The sequence below is a fragment of the Pholcus phalangioides genome, unplaced genomic scaffold (assembly GCF_987345545.1).
Source record: "Pholcus phalangioides strain wild (caught in Gottingen) unplaced genomic scaffold, Ppha-v1.0 ptg000015l_1, whole genome shotgun sequence".
Taxonomy (NCBI): domain Eukaryota; kingdom Metazoa; phylum Arthropoda; class Arachnida; order Araneae; family Pholcidae; genus Pholcus; species Pholcus phalangioides.
The window spans coordinates 51,790,220-51,811,813 of NW_028301608.1; the positions used below are offsets into that span (position 1 = coordinate 51,790,220).

Below are 21,594 nucleotides of genomic sequence, written 5' to 3' on the forward strand. Positions count from 1 at the left end.
TTTGTTGAGCATTGTAAATATTGTTTATGCCTCTTCATGCCATTGGGTAGCACCGGAATCACCAAACCTAGAATAGGCCTATGTATCCAACTGCTTTGAAATGCAAACTGTTGTTTCACCTGTTTGCACCATAATTTTGAATGATGAATGTTAGTTACTATCCAAGACCAAGTAATAAATACAAAATTATTTTTCCCATCCAGACAGAAGTTTTTAATCACTACTAGACTTGTTGAACCCTCAAACTAAGCAAATGAAAAATTAATCAACCAAATGGTCCACATACACCCCCCTCCAAATAACCTTAAAAATGATAAAATTTCAGCTTCGGCAGAATCATTAATTGCATTCTTCAGCATTTGTAATATTTGGCAATATATCAATGATTTCCTGCTCAATTAAAATCAATTACACAAATTTTGTCGATAGGATTTGTTAAAAAAGTAGGAAAAGTAGGACAAAAACTAGAAAGTAGGACAAAAACTAGAAAGTAGGACAAAACTGAGAAAGTAGGACATTTTACCAAAAAGTAGGAAGAGTGGGAGCTGTGAAATTTTAAAATTGCCAGCCATGTCTCGTATCACCATAAAGGCTCACGTGTTCCACTAACACTAAGTGGTCCCCTGGGAGAGGATCCGGTCAAGTCACAAGATTAGTTTTCTTATATTTCTTATTCACGCATATTATGTCATATTTTATTGTGTAGATATATATAGTGAAAATATTTATTAAATACCTTACCTCACAGACGGAGGTAACCGCAGGCTTCTGTTCATCTTAACACATTGTTGACCGGCATTTTTTCTCAGAGTTTATCTTATGTCACCAGCTATTATTTCAGAATTGGATGGATGTGGATGTAAAACAATGTAAATAAACTTCTTTTTATAATGGTTTAATATATAAATGTGAATTTTGTTTCAATGTTTCATTTTTTATATATTTTTTGGTATGATAAGAGATGTAGCAATCACCTATGTGTAATGGTACACAACAGGTTTTGCGAATATATCTTTGGTTTTGTTTCGCTGTGTTTTCCTTTTGAAGAGCATACTCTACAAGTTCTAGTTGGATTTTTTTTTCTACCAGTTACTATTTTTTCTAAAACGTGGTCTCTTAGCTGTCCGGAAAGTCTGTTGGGTAGATCATTGTAAGAAGTTAAATATTCATTCATTCATGTAAGGAGCCGTTGCAGAAACACTAAAGGAAGCATCACATACTATACTGCATTCATTGGAATCTACAGTTATCCATTCCCTAGCTACTTCCAGTAGAAATTTTTTGTATCTTAGTTTATTTTGTGACCGATAGTTACAGTAAATTTTGAATGCATTGAACAAAGTGCAGTTTATGAGAAAGAATGCTAATTTTTTTGACCATCTTAAACTTTTTCGTAAGAGACTACTGTTCACCAAATACTGATCTGCACGATAGACTCCTTTTATGTGTTTATTGTATTGTAATATACACGTATGTTTAACCGTATCATCCATAGAATTTCTTTTTCGCTTGCCACTTGATTTCAGAGAAGCATCATGAATAGTTATCATGCGCACTAGTCTTTTATCCTTCCACGCGATAAGAACAATAGGTCCTTTCCATAAAAGTCATTTCTCCTTTACGTAGACTTTTGAACTTTTCTATTAGAATCTCTGGTAAGCCACAGTTTTCCTGTATGGTACCAGACTAGTGTTTTCTTTCTTAGTAATACTTCGGCTGTAGAAACGCTGTTATAATAATTGTCTTAGTATATATGATGCCAATGACCAAGGTATGGCTCCAACATAGACAATATGGGTTCTTGTAACTTTTTTCCTTGTCCCGAATAGACTTCCAAGTTTCATATGTACTCTTTCACAAAGCATTCTAACTAAAATTGCATATTTTATTATCTTTGCCAGATCGTCCTTTTTCGTCCTGAAGCTAAGGTGTCCTCTGCATGGTACCATTGCTTCGTCTAGAGCTAACTCCTTTTTGGATATGTATAGGGATTGAAATTTCAGAATAATATAATCCAAAAGCAGTCTAATTTTGCAAAGCCCGTCTCCAGTAGATGTATGTATTGTTATGTATTGTCGTTCAGATGAAAAAAAGTAAGAATTTGGTCAAATCTCATTCTGGACATAGTTTTAAGAATTTTGGTGTTTCAACCAAAGGGTCCATTGACCAATAATCTCTCCAATGAGATTTTTTGGTTTCGCCCATGAGTATCAGTAATCCAAAAACTTTTTTATTTTGTTAGCGGTAACATCTGTCCATGGTAACATTTTCACAGAGTTTTTACGGAATTCTTTCATTTGAGAGTGGTACAAATTGGTTTGCGTAACAATTAAATAAAAAAAATCACTATCAAAAAGTAAAGCCGTTACCTCTTACAGCAGGAATGTTTAAATAATCTTCTACGGTTGGTGTTATATTATCCTCGATCCACTCTTCTTCCAAATCATTGTCACTATCAGATTCTATTACATTTCTTCATTTTGTTGGCCTAATATCAGATTCATCACTGTCTTCCGATAAAGTATCATTTATTTCAAAATCACTTTGACAATCAGATAAATCATCCGCGTATAATTCATTGAAGGTTTCTTCATCGTTCCGTCAGGGTTGAAATTTCTTTTTTATAGCAAAGGGGACACAACTTGACAGGTAATATTAGCTAAAGGAGCTTGCGGTGTGATGAACAACAATTATACTCTATGCTCTCGAAGAATGCACAGACCGAATGAAGCTGACGCAAAACAAAGGCACACATATCACGAGTTTACTTATGGCCGGTCAGCAACGTTTTGGCATGACACGAGTTTACTCATAGCCGGTCAGCAACATTTTGGCATGATACGAGTTTACTCATGGCCGGTCAGCAACGTTTTGGCATGACACGAGTTTACTCATGACCGGTCAAAAATGTATTAATAGTTCCATGATCTCATAATAAAATAGCCATGTAAACAATGTGGGGAGAGCCTAATAAACGTCATCATGTTGAGACTATTGACACGAAAACTTAATAATGTTGAACATAACTCAACGGCACATGTCCACATGCAAATCGTCTGAATGATGTCACCAATTTCTTCCTACGACGAGTGCTTGCCGTACAAAGATTGGTCCGAGAATAAACCTGTTCACCTTCACTATAAATAGTCCGGCAAGACATCACATTTCTTTGTTCATCCAGCTGTGCTAGAAGCAGCTTCCAGTGTCGAGCAGGGAGGCTGTTCACAATAATTTGCTAACATCTTATGATTTTGTGTTAATAGTTAATGTGTGTGACTAATCTTACTCTGTGCTTAAGACTACTATGGCTGGTCCAGGTAGTCGTTTTATTCTAATGATTTTTCTCATCTAGTTCTTTGAGGAGTTTGTATATTTTTAGAAGGACAAAGTGTTTGATGTGAGATATGGTCGTTGTAATGTGATTTATGTCCACATGTCTGCAGCATGGTTCGTACTCTTCCAACGAAAAAAAATTCAAGGACTTTTTTTACAAACGCATATTTTTCACATGAATAGGAGCATATTTAATTTTGATTAAAACTTTCAGAGATTACATTTCTACCTACTTTATTTCACATTATCCGTAATGAATAAAGGAGGCCACACACACATATCATACAAAACATATGACACATCGAACAACACAGTTCGTGCCTGTCAATTTCCCCATTGAAACGTAGTTTAGTCTCTAAATATTGCAATTAATTTTCTTTTGACTAAAAAAAAGAAAGAATTCTTCTAAAGATAGAAAAAGAAAAATTATTTCTTTCATTAATTCTGAATTTCTTTCATCAATTCTGGATTTGTTTCTTTCGCTAATGCTGAAATTCTTTCTTTTATTGAGTCTAAAATTATTTCATTAATTCTGGAATTATTGCTTTATAAATTTTGGAATTCTCTTTTATCAATGCTGAAGTCGTTTTTCATTAATTTTGGAATTCTCTCTCATTAATTTTGGAATTCTCTCTCATTAATTCTGGAACTATTTCTTTCATTAATTCTGGAACTATCTCTTTCATTAATTTTGGAACTATCTCTTTCATTAATTTTGGAATCATATCATCGATACTGAAATTATTTCTTTCATTTATTGTTTTAAACAACTATGGATGCCATTAGAAAATAACGGAGATGCGCCGACATTCAACACGTCACATGATCTTCCAAGGAATGATGTAGGCCACTGACGTCATACCAGCACCGATACTACAGGGTAAAACTACATCAACGTGTATTAAGGAGTTCTACTATGGGGGGGGGGCAAAACTGCCCTGGGTGGCAATTTTTAGGTGAACACCGTTATAAAATTATCGAATTGGTGGGAGCGGCAAGACAATACAAAAATCCTAGTTATGGCCCTGCGTCATACTCCCTCCAGTAATATAAGCTCAATGGATTTCAGTGCCGATTCATCCATTGAAGAACAGCTCGTATTTGGCGGCATTTTTGTCTGGCACACTCAGCAACCAATCTTGACAGAAGGGATTTTTCAGCCACAAGTAATTAAAAGTACAAACACTTGCTACTCATTTTTTGTTTCCTTTCTTTAAAGAACCTTGTACAAGCGCTTCACATCACTCCTAAATAAATATTTTCTTGACAGCATGGGCGGAGATACGGGGGGGGCCCTAACGTGAAAGGTGAAGTTGACTGCTCTAATGTATATATGCATATATGAATTGACATCATCATAGTGCCCCCCCCCCAGACTTCCAAGTCAATCTCCGCCTATGATTGACAGTAATCAGAGGAAGCTTCACTCACGGACCGAAAGGCTGAAATTATTTCGGCAAAAATTAGGAAACTTTTTTTTCTAAGATATTGATTTCTCAAATCCTCCAGAAAAAATACCTAGTACAAAAGTTTAATGACCTCCAACGACTCCAAATACGTCTACATACGATCGCAGGATACATGCTACCATAAAGCCGGGTTTTCCTAGAAGTGGGTTGCTGGGGGCCAGAGCGTGCCGACTGAGCTGAAGAAAAAAAAAACAATGATCGGAATTTCATTTTGAACACTAGCTTTTATTCCATAAAAGTTGCAAGGAAAAAAACAAGATCATTTACGATCATAAAAAAAATAAATAAAACGGCCGACAAATAACAACCGGCAATCTCAGGGAGAAAAAAAAATCCTGACATGCACGCGGAAAAAAACCAGCCTACAGTATAAAGCTGAGCTCCCGTGAGGGTGAGAGCATGCCGCCCGCGATTTACATATTGCGTCTGGCCCAGCGGTTCCACGTGCACAGAGAATAAAAAGGGAAAAAACATTCCGACATAGGTTTTTGGCACCGCATGAACCGAACTGGATCATTTCGCGTCGACAGAAACGTGTTACATAATCACACTACGCGTTTGTGTATTTCTACAGTGGCGAATCAGCTACTCTGTCATTTGCATACTCCGGCTTGAAGGGAAGCATCGAGCTCGATGAAGGGAAGTGAAAGAAAACAAAAATGAAGAGAAGATCGGTAAAACGAGTGGCGCACAATGCATTTGACTCCTCCAGAAGCAATCGGCCAATCACACCCAACGTAAAACACTGCCGTGAGGCTTTGCTCTCTAGGAAAACAGTCGAACTTGTATTATTGGTGAGTGGACGGCAAGTCACACTGGGTGATTCACTTTGCACGCGGCACAGAGAACCTGCTCCTACGAAAACCCAGCTTAAGAATAATGGGAAAAAACTTGCTTTAAATCCAACTATCCAGGGTTATTTGTTGTAAAGGCTAATAGGACGTCACTTACGGAGTAAAAAAAAAAAATGGCAAAAACTATTTCGGAAAAAACAAATTTTTCACACACAAGGACTCTCACAGAATTTTTTTTTCAAGGACTTTTCAAGGTTTTCAAGGACCGTACGAACCATGTGCAGTATGGCATTCCAGGATACTCAAAGGAGCTTACAACAAAAAGCGATGATTTCGTCAAGTGAGGAATATGACGACCATCTTCCTATCTACTAACTTCTGATATCTTGGTGAACTACGTCTTCTATGTGCGATTATCGAATCGTGATCTTCCCACTAATAGCATGTGCCATGTCATTCATGTGCTGATTCTTGAATTGTGATTTTTCCGCTACTAGCGCATGCTTCGTCATCCACGTGCTGATTCCCAAACTGTGATCATTAACTTCCATTGTTTAGAGTGAATCAATCACTGTCTGATTCCCCAGAGAAATCATCTTGATCTTAGTCTGTGTGGATTGTGAACATAAATGGGTGAGGTCTATTCATATCTTATACATTGAGATCACGCCTATTCTTGCTTAATGATAAAAATTAAATTAACAAATTATAATGTAATTTAATTGTGATTTACATATTAATAAACGACTTAATCTGGAAATTGCCAATGTTTCTTTGAGTTTGCCAGTGACTTATATAATGGATGCAAGAATCAAAGGACAAAGCTGAAGCAATATGCTACAGTATTACTTACAATACATTTTTGGAGTAACTTCTAATCTATGATAGCGATGGTCTCTAATTCAAAGGCTTGACAAATCCCATGTGCCAGATTACCATGATAACTGAAAAATTTGTGCTGGTATCTTAAAATTTTCTATGTCATAGGTGCCAATTCACAGACTTGAAAAATCTGTAGTTTATCATGTGACAACACATTCTCATCAAAGAAAACATGTTAAACAAATAAAAAGGGAAAATTTGGAAACTTTTTTGAAATTTCAACGGGTGACCATACATAAGTCCTGTTTTTCTAGAACACATTTTTCATTGTCCCGATTTTTTTTAGCTATAATTAGCCACACTGCTTGCTTTTCATATATTTGGCTACAACTACCGATTTTTCGAACTTGAGAAATCCTGATTCTACATATTTTTCCTGAAAAAGTGGAGTCAGCCTGAAATTACAAGAGCTGAAAGAGTATTTTCTTTAGGGATTTTCCATTCAAACAAAGCTCAATTTAAAGACTTTTAGGGATTTTTGCTATGAAGATGCAAAAAAAAAGAAGAATTAGATTTCAGACCGGAAGATTTTAATAAGGCTGAAAAATCTGAAGGCTTTTGGGTAAATCAGAAGTTTTAGCACCTATGCTATGTATATTTCTGTTACTAGATTGGAGTCTGAGGGCAATACAAAATTTCTGGGACTTATATCCCTCTGTGCTAATATTAACACTGAACAGGGTCAAAATCCCAGAACAATAAAAAGATAACAGTGATACTTTGGCTAACAATTATTAATTCGTTCCAAAACCATTTTTATACGCCAAAATGTTTGTTGCATAATTCCTGATAGGTTTCTATGGGAAATTGTTTAATTCATTCCAGATATTACCCAAAAAATTTAAAGTTTCAATAAAATAATAAGAAAAACTATAAAAAAGACAAAAACTGACCAAAGGCTGAAATGAACAGTTTCACAACTAGATGAACGAATTTAAAGAATTATAAGAAACTGATCTTTTTATTTCCCACTATGATCATAACCATGGGTTCATAGGTATCCCCCATATGCCATGTGATCAACTCATTTCTTTGAATTAATGCATGCAAATGGATTAGATAATCTCCTAAAATACTGTTTACGTATACTTGCAGTGTCACACTGTGTATAGTGGAAACATTTAAACCTAGGCTTCTTTTTTTCAATGAATTCATTTTTCTTCTTAGCCCAATCTTTCATTGTACATGAAATGGTTCAAAAGCTTTCTGAAAGCAAGGCGGAAGTGCATCTCAAAGGAGATGCCACGATGGACATGTTTTGATCGGGTTTGAGCTACAGTAAAGCTGGTGATAAATTTTAGCTTATAACGGGCTGTGTTAAGTTTGCATGCGCATCCGTATAAACGTTTGTTAGTAGAGGCTGGAAAACCATGGGGGGGGGGGAACCTAAAAAATTTGTGAGCCTAAGCATTTGTTAACCAGCCAGGAAATCAACATATTTTGGATAATTTTTCTAGGAAAAAAAATTGCTTGGCTCCAATAAATTTTACTGGCACCCCTAAATGTGCTTCAATGTGTAAGCACTGGTGTAAAGCTGAGTGGTCACCTTGATTTAAAAACAATGATATCCTATTCCTGTACTTTTTTAAATAACTTTGTCCTACCATAGCAATTTTGAGTGATGAAATGTTTTTACTCAAAGTGATTCGTATCACATCAGTTCGCCTCTATTAGAGAATATTTTTATCATTATTTGAACAGGTTTGATCAAAACATGATTTTAAGTGAAATACCATATAGCAATACAAATTACAACAGAAAAGCTGTAAGAAGATACAGCAGAACCTCATGAATCAAATCAGAAATAAAGTGTGAATAAGGGCTTTCCCAGATGTTCAGGTGGTGTCTGCAAATCTCTATATTACAAAAAATATTCATCATTTTTATTTTAAGTGTCTTAATTTTCCTGGACAATTTTTTTTTTATGCTTAGAACTCGGTCATTCACCTTCAATCCCTCAAATTCTGAATTTGATTCCTTGATCAGAGGACCAATTTGGATCAAAAAGTCCTTGTGCAAACTTTGAAAAAAAATAGTCATTCCATACGTTCGTCAAAATTGAAGTTGGCAAGGTTTTGGACACTATGTTGGAAACCCGTGTGTTATGATAAAAACTAGTTTAGGACATCAAGAACACTAATGCTGTACACAATTTTTCTTTACTCAAGATATGGCCACAACTGAACATTTGTATTTAAAAAATTCAGATTCAAAAAAAGTTTGGAGGGGGAAATTATAAAGGTGAACATGGAAAATACCTCAAATTAGGACGAAAAGTACAGGAAAATGTGTTTGACATAGACAATTTCAAGACAGACTAGTGCAACTGTATTTCAGCATACAAAATTGATCATCTACCTCAGTCCTGGTAGTTTCCCCTATGTCAGAGTCTTGTTTATATTGTGGCCTCCAAGCATTATCTGCTTCATGTAGTTTAACAGCATGAGTCAAGGAGCTAGAAAATGATATGACTTTTTTTTGTTTATCTTTTCCAGGTTGACTCCTCCTGTTTATGTTACCATGAGGCTAAATAAAACAAAATGAAAAACATAAAAATAATGAAAAATAAAGACAAATTAATAGAACAAAATTAACCTTCGATTTTACACATTTTCTATTTTCATGGTAATGCAATTTCAAACTTTTTAAAAGGATACAGAAGGTAGGTTCTGTTAAATTTAGATTTTAAAATATTATCAGCCAAAAAAAAAGATTTTTCATCTCTCTCAATGAACTGTCAAAAGGAAAATTTGAAAGCAAACCTTCAACATACAATGCCCTGAACAGATCATAATGATCCCTTGGGAATACGCGAGGAGTTATTATAAAAAAAAAATTGAATATTTTTTTATGTTAAAGATAAAGGATAAATGGTTAGATTCTTTTAAATTAAAAACTGATATTGGTGATGGTAACACATACCATACAAGAAGGTAAAACATTACCTGCACTTTTGCCATAACATATTTTAAGGTTTGTCACTGCCTTCTACGCATGCATACTGCTTAGTCAAATTTTATCAAAATATGGCATTAATATCATTTTTCTTCCTTCTGTTTAATTGTAAATATCACAGCTCTGCCAGCACGCGGGCACAGACGCCAAGCATAGATCAGTGGGAGATTTGTTGGAAGTACATTCTACCCAGGGATCATGCATCCAGCATTTTATGTGAAAAACAAATTTTTTTTTCTTTTTTTGCTCTCAAATTCTTGGGGAGGGGCAATTGCCCCACTTTCTTAAGATTAGCCTCTTTCCCTCAAGCAGTTTACACCAGGTATGAACAAAATACAGTGGTCTGATTGCTCCAGTCAAAAGGTGTCCCAAAAACTGAAATTCATAATAGGATTAGAACACAGGGATAGGGTCTACCACTTGAGAAAATGCCATACATGCAAACTTTAGAAAATGAATTCGCGAGAAAACCTCACGAATTTTTAAATTCCATACAGAAATATATGTAAAATAAGGATCTTTAAAACATTTTAGGGATATTTTTCCATTGCAAAAACTGACACCGTGCAAGCCATCGCCAATCATGGCCAACCAGTAGGTTGAAATCCTTGGATTTAAATTACCTCTCAAAAATCAATATCTCACAAACCAAAAAATCTCCGTCAGGGCCGAAACGGGATACATGTATAAAGCAGAACACGCGATCGCGCCAATTTTGGATTTCAAAAGGCCGGATTGACACTTGCTGATTGGCGAATTTTGTGTTTTTTCCCCCAAAAATGAATTTTCTTTTGCGATTTGACAAAATTGTGACAACGCTTACAAAGCAGGGTTTTTTTCCCGATTAAATTCTTTCGGAATAATTTTTTCCCCAATGTAGGGATTTTTTACAATCACGGATGAAATTCGGGAGATAAGAATTTTTCAGGCATCTGAGAGATAGCTGCCAAGTCTCCCAGATTTCTACTCTATGAAATGCACAAGTCAAAGTTTAAAGATGCACAAAATCAGAAGTAGGTGAATTTCCACCACTGGCCTAGACTTGGAAATTTCAAAGCAATGGTAAGCCAAGCCAGCAATTGATCAACAATATAATATGCTCTCTGCAGATTAGTCATGGTTCTGTTCATCAATCCCTACATTTGTGGAAATAAACTGACAAAAAAAGCAGATTATTTTCTACTTTACCTCATAATTATTCCTAGCAACATCAACAAATTTTCAATCCATCAAAAAAAGCAATACAAAAACATTCATTCAGTTAAACACATTGACTGTCGCATGCATAAAGCCATGTTACTTTTGCATCTAAAGTTATATGAATCAAAGAAAACTCAATTAAGAGAGATCAATTTCATGCATATGACAAATCATTCAAAGCACCCATCCAAGTTTCATTTTTAATTTTATATATAAATATAGTCTAATCCTGTTTTAACAAATACTGTTGTAGCAAAAATCTCATTTTAAAGAACACTTTTCCAATCCCCAGATAAGTTTACATAACAACGTAAAGACCTGGAATTAATTTATAATGCAATTGTTATAATGAAGTGATTTCTCCAGTCTCTAAAAGTTTGTTATAACAGGATGCGACTGTATATAGAGCTTACTGCTTACATATTACTACTTCTTAAGATCTCTAGAGTTTATTACAATTCATATGCCCCATTTTCTTTCCAGAGGAATTTATACCAAATATTGACCAATACAATTAAGAGGAAGTGTTGCAATGTTTTCATTTCACATTTATACAATAAACATTTGACAAGTGCCAGCAATTTGTGATAACCTGTGGACAATTGTTGAAAAAGCATGTGAATTCCTTAGTGTGGTTTATATGCTGTTTTACATTACCTACAGCTTTTTTTTCTGACATTTTTAGAATAAGAATTTTTTTTTTTTTAACATAATTTCAGGATTACACATAGGAAAATTCAATACGCTAGAAAACAGGAAATTCTAAGCACAGATTATATACCGCTGTGTCATATCTGCAGCTTTTTTCTGAGATATAGGAATAGAAATTTGAAATATAGTCTGTGAAAGTAATTTTTTAATGATTTATAGATGGCAATAGAAAAATTCCAATTTTTTCTACAAAAACCATGATAAATAATCCCTTCTATTCCTCACGATTTTATTATGGATGAATGAAATTTACGCATGTAAATTATACACAGCTGCTGACTATACAACGGCGTTTCTTACTCAAAGTAACAAAATTTGCATCTGCGGGTTAAATGTATAAAATTATGGTACATTTTTTTAAAAAATAAATGACTCACTGACCTGCTACAAGGATAAAATTTTTACTTTATTTTTAGAAAAAACTTTATTACATAACCACCCCCTTTCAACTTAACTTGACAACCCCTTAAGACTTCATTAGTGGTAATACAAATCACCATCAGAATGCTGTGATGAAGTTCCTACCTTGTTCTATATAAACTGAAAATAGTAGCATTTACGGTCGATCCCAATTATGATCCAACTTATTAAGACTTATTTTCATGGATCCAACTCTAATTCTCATTAGATTTTCTGTTTAAAGTGTTTTCCTGCTTATGGTTTTTCATGACTATTTTTGGGAGAACATTATAAGCGGGATCCACCATATTTCACACATTATGTTTACATACTAGTGAGCTTCAAATTAAAAAAATTTGCACGTGTGAAATGTAGGGGTCTTTCCTCAAAGAAGCAAATTTATAAGTGCAAATTATAGCAGGAAATTACAACTTAAAAGCTATGTGTTTTTAATACAGAAACCTCATAGCCGGAAACAATATCTGGCTACGAGGTTTCAACAACACAGCTGCATTACACAAAAACGAACAATTAGCAAAAAGCACAATATATACATGTTGACAGAGTTAGTGTTAATAGAACATTATCAGTACAACACACAAAGCAACAATACAATGCATTCAACACAGCAAGAGATTGTATTTGGAAAGAATTGAATTTCATATAGTTTTCCAAGACAAATTATAACAAATCGAACCCTTTTCAGTGAATTCAAGTTACTAAAATAAGAAAACCAGCTTTTGGAACACCAGGATAATCTGGTGGGTGTGGGGGAGCAGAAGCAACACACACATAATGCGGTAACTGTTTGCATAATACAACTGTCAACCAGTATGTACAATACAGGTGCCCCTCACTTTGAATACAATAAATTGGTTCTGCAAAATAATCGTGGTAGACAAAAGTGTGTAAGGCGAGTTGAATTTACTTAATCTAATAATAAAAGTAATAAGTAAAAACCCTTTTCATTTCAGTCATATTTAAATTTTCATTTGTATTTCAAAAATACAAAATTATTGCTTGGATAACATCAAAAAAAAATTTTCCCCCATGAAAAAAACAAAAGGAGAAAAATTTTCATGCCACATCAAGAGTCTAAATTTACAGAAAAGTACACACACAGTACTTTGAGTAAAAACTTCATGATTGGGTTCATGGCATCTATAGAATTTATAAAATTTGAATTGGGGATTCAGGCTGTACATCACAAATAGCTCATGAAGCATGAGGAAGAGAAACATACATGGAAGAATCAAACAATTGTGCTTATTACTTGGTCATTTTTCTTAGCATTGCACATATGTGAAATATCGTGCCTGACAGAGGATTTAGAAAAAAAACTTTTATGGTTCGGAGAAAAGTAGTAAGCTAAGTGAGCTTAGGAACCTATGGCACAGAGAGGATCCATTTTTGTTTTCACACATTTCATGTCTACTTATTGAATACTACAGAAAAGTCATTTAAGGTAAATATTATTTTATCATAACGACATTCATTCAGAGTTATGTTTCCTGTTTACGTTAGTTGTCTGAGAAATTGGTAGCAAGAAATAACATATCAGTTCCTTACAGAATTAAATTCTTTTCCAAATACAATCAAGGAAATATTATGAAGACAGAAATTCAAGAAACAGAGTTAGCAAACATACACAAAGACAATATCAGAAAAACGCAAAGTTTTACCGATATAAGGCTAACACAAGGACGTACACAGTTTATTAAGCTGGGATATACACATACTGGTAGTCTTTGCGGTCCTGATCTAGCAAAAGTTGGCAAGATATGATCTGCAAAATTTCTTGATTGCATAGTTGGTGGTGGCATGGGAGCCCGTACAACAGTGTCTGTCAGTTTATGAATCTGAGCCTACGGGAAAAAATAAAACATTAAAAAATCTGAAGGATTCAAATAAGGTTAAACTTTGATATAACAATACTCTGTGGATTAAGAAGAAATATAGTTGTAGAAGGATTATTGTACTGAAAGGCAGCAGTTTAACTATAGAGCATAGTTTGGTAAACTTTTTGTTCCATCTCCTCCTTCAGAGAAATTGATCTGTCATCGCTCTCCGACTCAAGCGAACCCATAGATTCCTATGTTATATCCGTAGCTTCTATCGACTCCTTGGGCTTTTCCATCACCCACCACACGGGAGATATTGCCCACTTTGGGAAACATTGCTACAGAGTATAGACATTTCTAAAGTTTCTAAGTTAGAATTTTGTAGTGTAGGTACATAACAGCACTTTGTCTCCACTAAAATAAAATAAGTATGATCGCTAATCGTAAAAAAAAATTTTTATGAAGCAAGTCTTGCGTGAAATATTTCTGCAGGTGAAAGCCAAGATTCTTAGGTGCCAAAATATTGGTATGATCATATTTTTTTAAGGATTGGAAAATTCAATTTTTATTTGTTTTTTTAAATACCCAACGTGTAATTTTTTTTTTCCATCTCGCACCACAAGAAATGCTCTCCTGCACCCCTGGTTAAGAACTACTGATCTAAACAATGGAATGGCTCTATGAAACCATGGCTCTGTAGCTTGGAAACTAAATTCTTTTCTTTAACAACTTGTTTTTAAGTTCACTTTACCTTTTTTTTTTTTAATGGGAATGGAAAATCATTCATGAACAAAGGTCATTAAAAATAAAATGTAGAAATACTTTAACTTTTTTTAAAAAAAGATTTTCACCCAGCTGTGCATTTTTATTTTACCAAACTTTTCTCTACTAAATTGTGAGAATCCATGTGATAAACTGATCATTTGATCATTTTTTCGCACCACGGTCATTTTATGCACATAAGGGCTAATTAGACGAGGCCTACAATTTACTGTCGATTCTGAACGGCATGCTTGTTTTTTATACTCATCGAGAGGTTGGTGTGTGCACTAACCCCTCGATGGGGACTCCCTGCAGTTTTTTCCTGCTCCTCCTTAGCAATTTTTCTGTGGTCATGTCGCAGTTTCTGTTATAGCCCTGTGTCAGGGAAGTTTTCTGGCAAGGACGAACCGGGTATCTAACTCGTGACACCTCTAAACATCCTTTGGTACTTCAGGCAAATATCTCATTGACCTGGGGTACTGTGCTCATGATAAACTGATGCCATTAACCAATCTTTCAAAAGACTAAATATAGTTCCTGAGGCTACTAACACATAATTATGTAGGTAGAATGAAATTGTCAGTTGATTAAAATATAGGAACTCATTCACTGACACTTTTTCCTCCAAACTGTGTGTGAAAACAATTATGCCAACGAAATTACAAGCTCTTTTTAATTATAGTGAAACCTACCTACAATGATGCTCAATATAACAATAAATCATTCAAAATTATGTTTCAAGTCTTTTTGAAAAATGTCTATGATACTGCTGTTGAATTGTTGCTGCTTGATATAACGGTAATCTTTCTACAGTGATTCCCTAGTCAGGGTTAACAGGTTTTTGACACATGACAGTTTTTGACAGTTTAAACCGCAGTTTAAACTGTCATGTCAAAAACCCTCCATCAAAAACCTCAAATATTACTTTTTGATATAAAAATTCCCATTGGAAATGAGTACGTTAATTGCATGTAATATTTAAAGTGACTATATTATGCAAAGAATAAATATTTACTATGATTCTAAAATAATTGTCTACTCTCTACAAAATAATTTTGCACAATATATATATATATATATATATATATTTATTTATTTATTTATTTATTTTTTTTTTTCTTATAAAATATACAATTTGAATAAAGCATAGCATAAACATGAAAGAAAAAACTACGGAATGATTTGACATTCGCTGATTCAAAATAATTCTTGACCTTCCAAAATTTCTTCAACTGCTTATATATGTGTGCATTGATATAAACCATCAGCTGTACTCGTTTTACAGCAGATAAGAGTTTAAAAAAAGGTTTATTACATCATATATGTATGGCGCAGGGTTTAAGCTGGATAAAAAATTTCTTTCGCAAAAAAGCGAAAATAGGGGGAAAAGCTTTAGCAAAATGCTACAATGCTAAGGGGCCATTCAAGTCAGCAGATTTTTAGCCATTTTTGACCCCCCCCCCTTGTCAGCAAATCTGAACACCCCCCCCCCCCCCGATTCTGACGTAATACTTGAATGACCCCTAATGTAATGATTGATGGTTAGATGTCTACTCGTTGCCTACCTCCTGTACGCATTTTTGCGAAAGTGGCTACTACTTTTTTCGCATTCTACGATTTTCTTTCGCATTTTGCGAAAAAATTCTGTTAAATTATATAGATAACCACTGATACTTAAAACGATACTCTTGTTGTGTATAACATTGAAATAGATCTAGCAATCAAAATACTAAATTGTAGGACTAAAATGTCATTTAATTTGGCAATGCTAGCTTGTATATGTCAAACTTGGTTTATTCTTACTTTTGCCCTATGAAGTGGTACATTTACTAGCATTTATAATGCAATGGTTTTCCAATTGAAGCTGTATTCAAACGTGCAAAACAAATGCTTTGGGTATCAAATCTTGTCAGCTCTGCTTTGGTTGAAAATACTCTTTAAAGCTCTGTGAATTTATACACCCTGATCTAAGAAATTTTTAGGTGAAAATAAATGAGTTTAATTAGTGCATTAACAGATGCTGCGTGAGAATTTTTATATGGAATAAAATTTTGGGCAGATCAGAAAATTTAAAATATCAAAATAGATATTTTTCCTCAGTAATTATCATTCTGAATATAATAATCTACATAAAAGTAAATGTTTTATTTAACATATCTATCAAGTTAACAAAAACTATTTGATATCATTGACAGTAAGATTTTGATAGTCTTAATACAGAGTTAGTTACTGGGGATCAAAAACCTAACCCTGATGCCCTATCATACGTATTTTAAATAAGCAGCTCTATTCCACTTAGCAAATTGAACACAGGTAATGAATAGCTTAGATAAATAAACCATAAAATTATATTTTATATGTTCTAGATTCTTATGTTCAAGAATTCAAAATTGCAAATTATAATTAACATTTTGTTTTAACTATTGTAATAAATTAATGTTTAAAAATAAAATATTCTGGTATGCAAAAAAGTTTTTCATCATGTTGTATACCTATTGTGTTCACAATATTATCAAAAGGCATTCATTTAGGATTTTGACGGTTTAAACCAGCTTTTGACAGTTTAAACCAGTTTTTGACGCCTGTCATGTCAAAAACCCAACCCTGCCTAGAGTATCATTGTTTCACTATCCTTATTTTACAAAGATTGAAAGCAGCAAAATTTTTTCAAATGAATTGCAGCTTTATGAAGTAATACATTGTACTCCTATAACCTATTAGATATCAGCATGAAAGCCAGGCTATCAATATAAACCGGAACTGGATATAGAAATACTAGTCATTATTTCAAAATAATGACACAAAGTTCAATTTCACACAATTTGGTGATGTTATATAATCCAATCATCCCTTAGAATATGTGCATAAAACCAGGGCTGGACGAATCCCAGGTGCCAAATATTTCATTTACATACATTGCGAGTAAAAAAAGAAAATGGTATTGGCGCCTAAAAATATTTTTTATACAGTTATTAAATTGCAAGCTGAGAGCAACACAAAATGTGTGGAATTCATAGCAGCATATCTGCCAACATATGAAAGGGCAACTATGCCTTTAAAAAGTCAAAAGAAACATTATTTTGGGTGAAATTTTTTTTGGGACTAAAAAATCGTTCTGGAGCCTAAATTTTTTTGAGATTTCCCCAGCGTTAAATACTTGTTTTTGTTTTATGATGAAAATAATTGAGCCATTGGGATTAAAAAATACCAACAAGGGTGCAGATAAACACCTTTATAACAGCAAAACACCTCTTAATGGTCACCCCTGTTTTTACAGCAAAATAATTTCCCAATCTTATCATAATGGTGTCACCTATTTTACCAAAATATTTTTTGAAGAGTGGGATTTCTCAAAAATCATATGTAATGACATGCTTCAGTGGCACTTTCAAGTATATGGTGTCATAAAACACTTCCAATATATGAGCCCTTATTGGCCAAAAAAATCAATGAATTAAAATGAAAATTGAGATGTAGGTATTTCAAAGTATGTGCTGAAAGGCTGAAGAGAAGGAAAAACCCTAGTTCAAGTGGTTATGACAACACACACAAACATTTGCAAAAAATTCAAATGGCATTGGAATGGTCCCTGTGACACAAGCAAAGAAAGATTTAATCATGGAATTGGTTCGTTTACCCCTTGGAGGACTTCCGCCACAATATTATCTGCATTGGTTGTTTCTACGTGTTTCTTGGTCTGCATCTAGCACCCGTGTTCATCATGCAACAGGTACTGTTCCAATGCTGTTTATGGTTTTTTACTGAGTTGAGCACTTTGCAGCAATGCATAAAAGTGACACTTTTTGAAATTTTGTTGTAACTGCAAGAGCTAGGTTTTGGTTCTCTTCTCATTCTTGAGTGCATACTCTGAGAACCCCCCCCCCCCCCATATTCCAAATTTCATTTACATTCATTCATTTTTGGGCCACTAGAGGCTTGTTATATCAGCAAAGTTATTTTATGACCATCTGTACATAAGTACATGTCCTCTTAGTTTTCTACTCTAATGCTGTGAATCAAATATCAAAAAATTAAATTTAAGGGGGGAATACTTCGTACGGTTATTTGATGCTAGAAATTCACTTTCAGTATAGCCTAACAATATATTATATTGAAGGTAATATGAAATATGACTTTCAATGACACTCAAAAATGTTTTCTTACATAAAGATAGAGCTGTGAACACAGTTTTGTCACTATTCATGTGCAATAAGTATACTGAAAATATTTCTAAAAAAAGTCACACCTTGTCTCTAATGACATCAAGATTAGGCAGGTTGGTAGGCTTTTTGAGAGACATTGGTTGTGCTTGAAGTTGCAAGAGAAAATCCCTATCATAGAGTTTTTTCCCTTCTGGATTGATCGGACTCCACTGACCTGAAATACGTCACAATAAAGTCTTAGAACTGCAATAATTAGGAAGCTTTAAAAGAAAATTTGCAATACTGATGACTCAATATTTTTACGAAATACAATTGCACTTTGTTAATAACAGAAGTCTAGCACTTTATTGTACTACAGCAGAACTTCCCTGAGAAAACTGTCCAAGGGGAAAAAAACTTATTAACCATAACTTATTAAAAACCGTACAATTAACCATATTTTCTCCCGTGACCCAAAGCATTTTCTTTGAAATCTCTGTACATCAAATTCTAATTCGTGTTCATCGAAAAAAAAATTTTTTTTTGTAAGTGAAAGGAACTAGAAACATCACAATGATACGTTCATAGGTATGCAATACTTATATAATAGAAGGGATATGTGTGTAACATATATATATATATATATATATATATATATATATATATATATATACATACATACATACATACATACACACACATATACATATAACAAAGTGAATAATTAACATCAAATTAAATGATGGGGAACACAGGTAAAAAAATTGTGATTCTATCTGAAGACAAAAACGAAGTCAGGGGGCCCCATATTCATTGTAATCATGAGAAAATGTAATTTGTTTGTTAGAAGTTGAGATATACCAAAGAAATGACTGAGAAACAGAAACTTGAGTGAAAAAAAAACCATTTTCTAGATATTATGCTCAGGTAAACTGAGAAACTTGTGGTTTCTGATAGAAAAAAAAAATTGATATTCAACTGTTTTCAAGAAATAACTTCTACCATGAAGCAAAGTGAAGTCACAGTAAAAGTTAAGAATTCCTTCCAGTACCCTTTCACCAACAATCAGAAACATTCAAAATGTATGGAAGCATCAAGAGAGTAAATAGAGTTTAGAACAAACGTATGGAAGCATCAAGAGAGTAAATAGAGTTTAGAACAAATGTATGGAAGCATCAAGAAAGTAAATAGAGTTTAGAACCTATTTCATTGCAATGATTGATGGACAAAATGAACAATACTAGTTGGTGCATTGCACAGGGAAATAGTCAAACCATGATCTTAAAAGAGCTGTAGATTTTGCTTAAGTCACAGATGTCATTTTTGAGTATGAAAGTAAAACACAGTATTTCTTTCCTTAAAATTTCTGCCACATTTTGTTTGTATTTTTTTCCTTCGTTGAGTATAAACTATTGCTCACAGAGTATCTCTAAATTTTTTCTGGTCCCATCAGTAAAAGAGATTCTAGTGTATTTCTTACTTTAAAAAAAATCCACAATAAATTAAAAATACAAAAATATAAGTGATATGTTTAATTATTGGCATAAAAATCATGAGCCATTTACATATTAAAATATGACAGTAAATCAATGATTATCATAAAATGACTGAACCAACAAAATTTTAATTTTATGGTAACACAAACAAGATGATCAAATTGGGGTTTTAAAAAAATAAGTAATGTGGATTATAAAGCATGCAGCAAGTGAAAAACAAATGTGCATCTATAACCCAATTTTTTTTTTTAATAATCTCAGCTTTGTAATAGATTAAGTGATGAACTTCCTTGATTTTTACAAAAATACTATCTCGTCTTCAACTCTTCTCTTCACACATGAATTATTTGTGTGAACTATAAAACTATAAAACTTACCTTCTTTATAAGTAAACTTCAGTGCTGTTTTGGAAGTTTCTTGTTGCAGGACGGATTCTATTCTTTCTTCCTCCAACTTATCTTCTTTATCTGTTTCGTTGATTTTGTCATTCTCTACGATTGCAGCAGTTTTTATGTTCTCATTTTCGTCTCTGTTCCTTGCAATAACTATTCCATCTTCATCCAAAATATCAGATGAGTCAGGTAATAGTTTATCAGTGACGCTAGCAATTTCACTGTTGTCAATATTATTACAAGAGGGAACAACCACTGTCGTTTCTGGAGATTTTAGCTGAGGTGATGGAGTGGATGACCTTAGATCTTCCGGCTCCGTTTTGTCTTGTGTAACTAAAGATACTGCTTGCATGGAAACTGGAGTAATACCCTGTTGAGCTAATCCAGCAGGTGATTGAGACGAGATTGGAGTGGAATTTGTGTCCTAATGAAAAAAATAATAATTGGATATAACTCAAGACTTTAGAGAGAGAAAAAATTACCTTTTCAGAGACCAACAAGAATAGAGTATGAAATTCACCTTCACAAACCATAATCTGTTACTGATAATCATACACAAACAGCTAAAAAATAATTTAATTTCTACCCGATTAAAGAAAATCTTTATCTAACCCAATACCTAGCCCAAAAAGTATAGCAGCATTACATGTATTTATAGAGATTAGCAATAAATCAAGATAGTGCTGAATAAAAGATAGAGTAAAACTTCGATTAACCGTCACTTGTTTAATCGTCAGTTTCTGTTATCTATCTTCTTCTTCAAACCGAGGACAACTCAGGTCTATCGCCATAGGCAATTTACTACCTAGTGAGTTGTGCCAGAAGTGTAAGTGTGTGTACCTCAGAGTGTGTCTGAGTGCGTATCTAGTGTTGTGTATGATTTTTCAGTGCTGCCACCTATGTCTCAGAAGTGAAGTGAGTGATGTGTAGTGACTGAATATTTGTACTGTTTGTAGGACTGTTGCTCTCTGTGGCGAGACTTTTTAACAGGGAAATCGGCTCGCATTTGCGCCTCGAAGTTGGGAACCACAGAAAACCAACTTCAGCCGACCACCACTGTCGCGACGGTGGGGCTCGAACCCGGGTCCCCGCACTGCGAATCGGGCACTATGACCACTCGACCACCACAGCGGCCTGTTATCTATCAGCGCCTTTAAAAAAACGGATAAAACAGCCCCAGGTTTGAAGGCTCAAAAAGGTCGGGCCACTGCTAGTCTG

At 34.1% G+C, this 21,594-nt stretch overlaps 1 protein-coding gene across 4 annotated transcripts in view; it reads right to left on the reverse strand.

Annotated features, from left to right (window-relative positions):
* LOC149076178 (eukaryotic translation initiation factor 4 gamma 3-like) overlaps nucleotides 1–21,594 on the reverse strand; it is a 146,976-nt gene that overhangs the window by 33,723 nt on the left and 91,659 nt on the right. For 2 of the 4 annotated variants that reach the window (XM_089243737.1, XM_089243739.1), the window contains exons 9-12: nucleotides 20,362–20,800; nucleotides 18,593–18,723; nucleotides 13,453–13,608; nucleotides 8,837–9,004 (exon numbers count right to left, since the gene is read on the reverse strand). In XM_089243737.1, coding sequence (XP_089099863.1) covers nucleotides 8,837–9,004; nucleotides 13,453–13,608; nucleotides 18,593–18,723; nucleotides 20,362–20,800 — 894 coding nt within the window. The remainder of the gene's footprint in view (nucleotides 1–8,836; nucleotides 9,005–13,452; nucleotides 13,609–18,592; nucleotides 18,724–20,361; nucleotides 20,801–21,594) is intronic. The other 2 variants (XM_089243738.1, XM_089243740.1) reach the window with 1 other exon arrangement.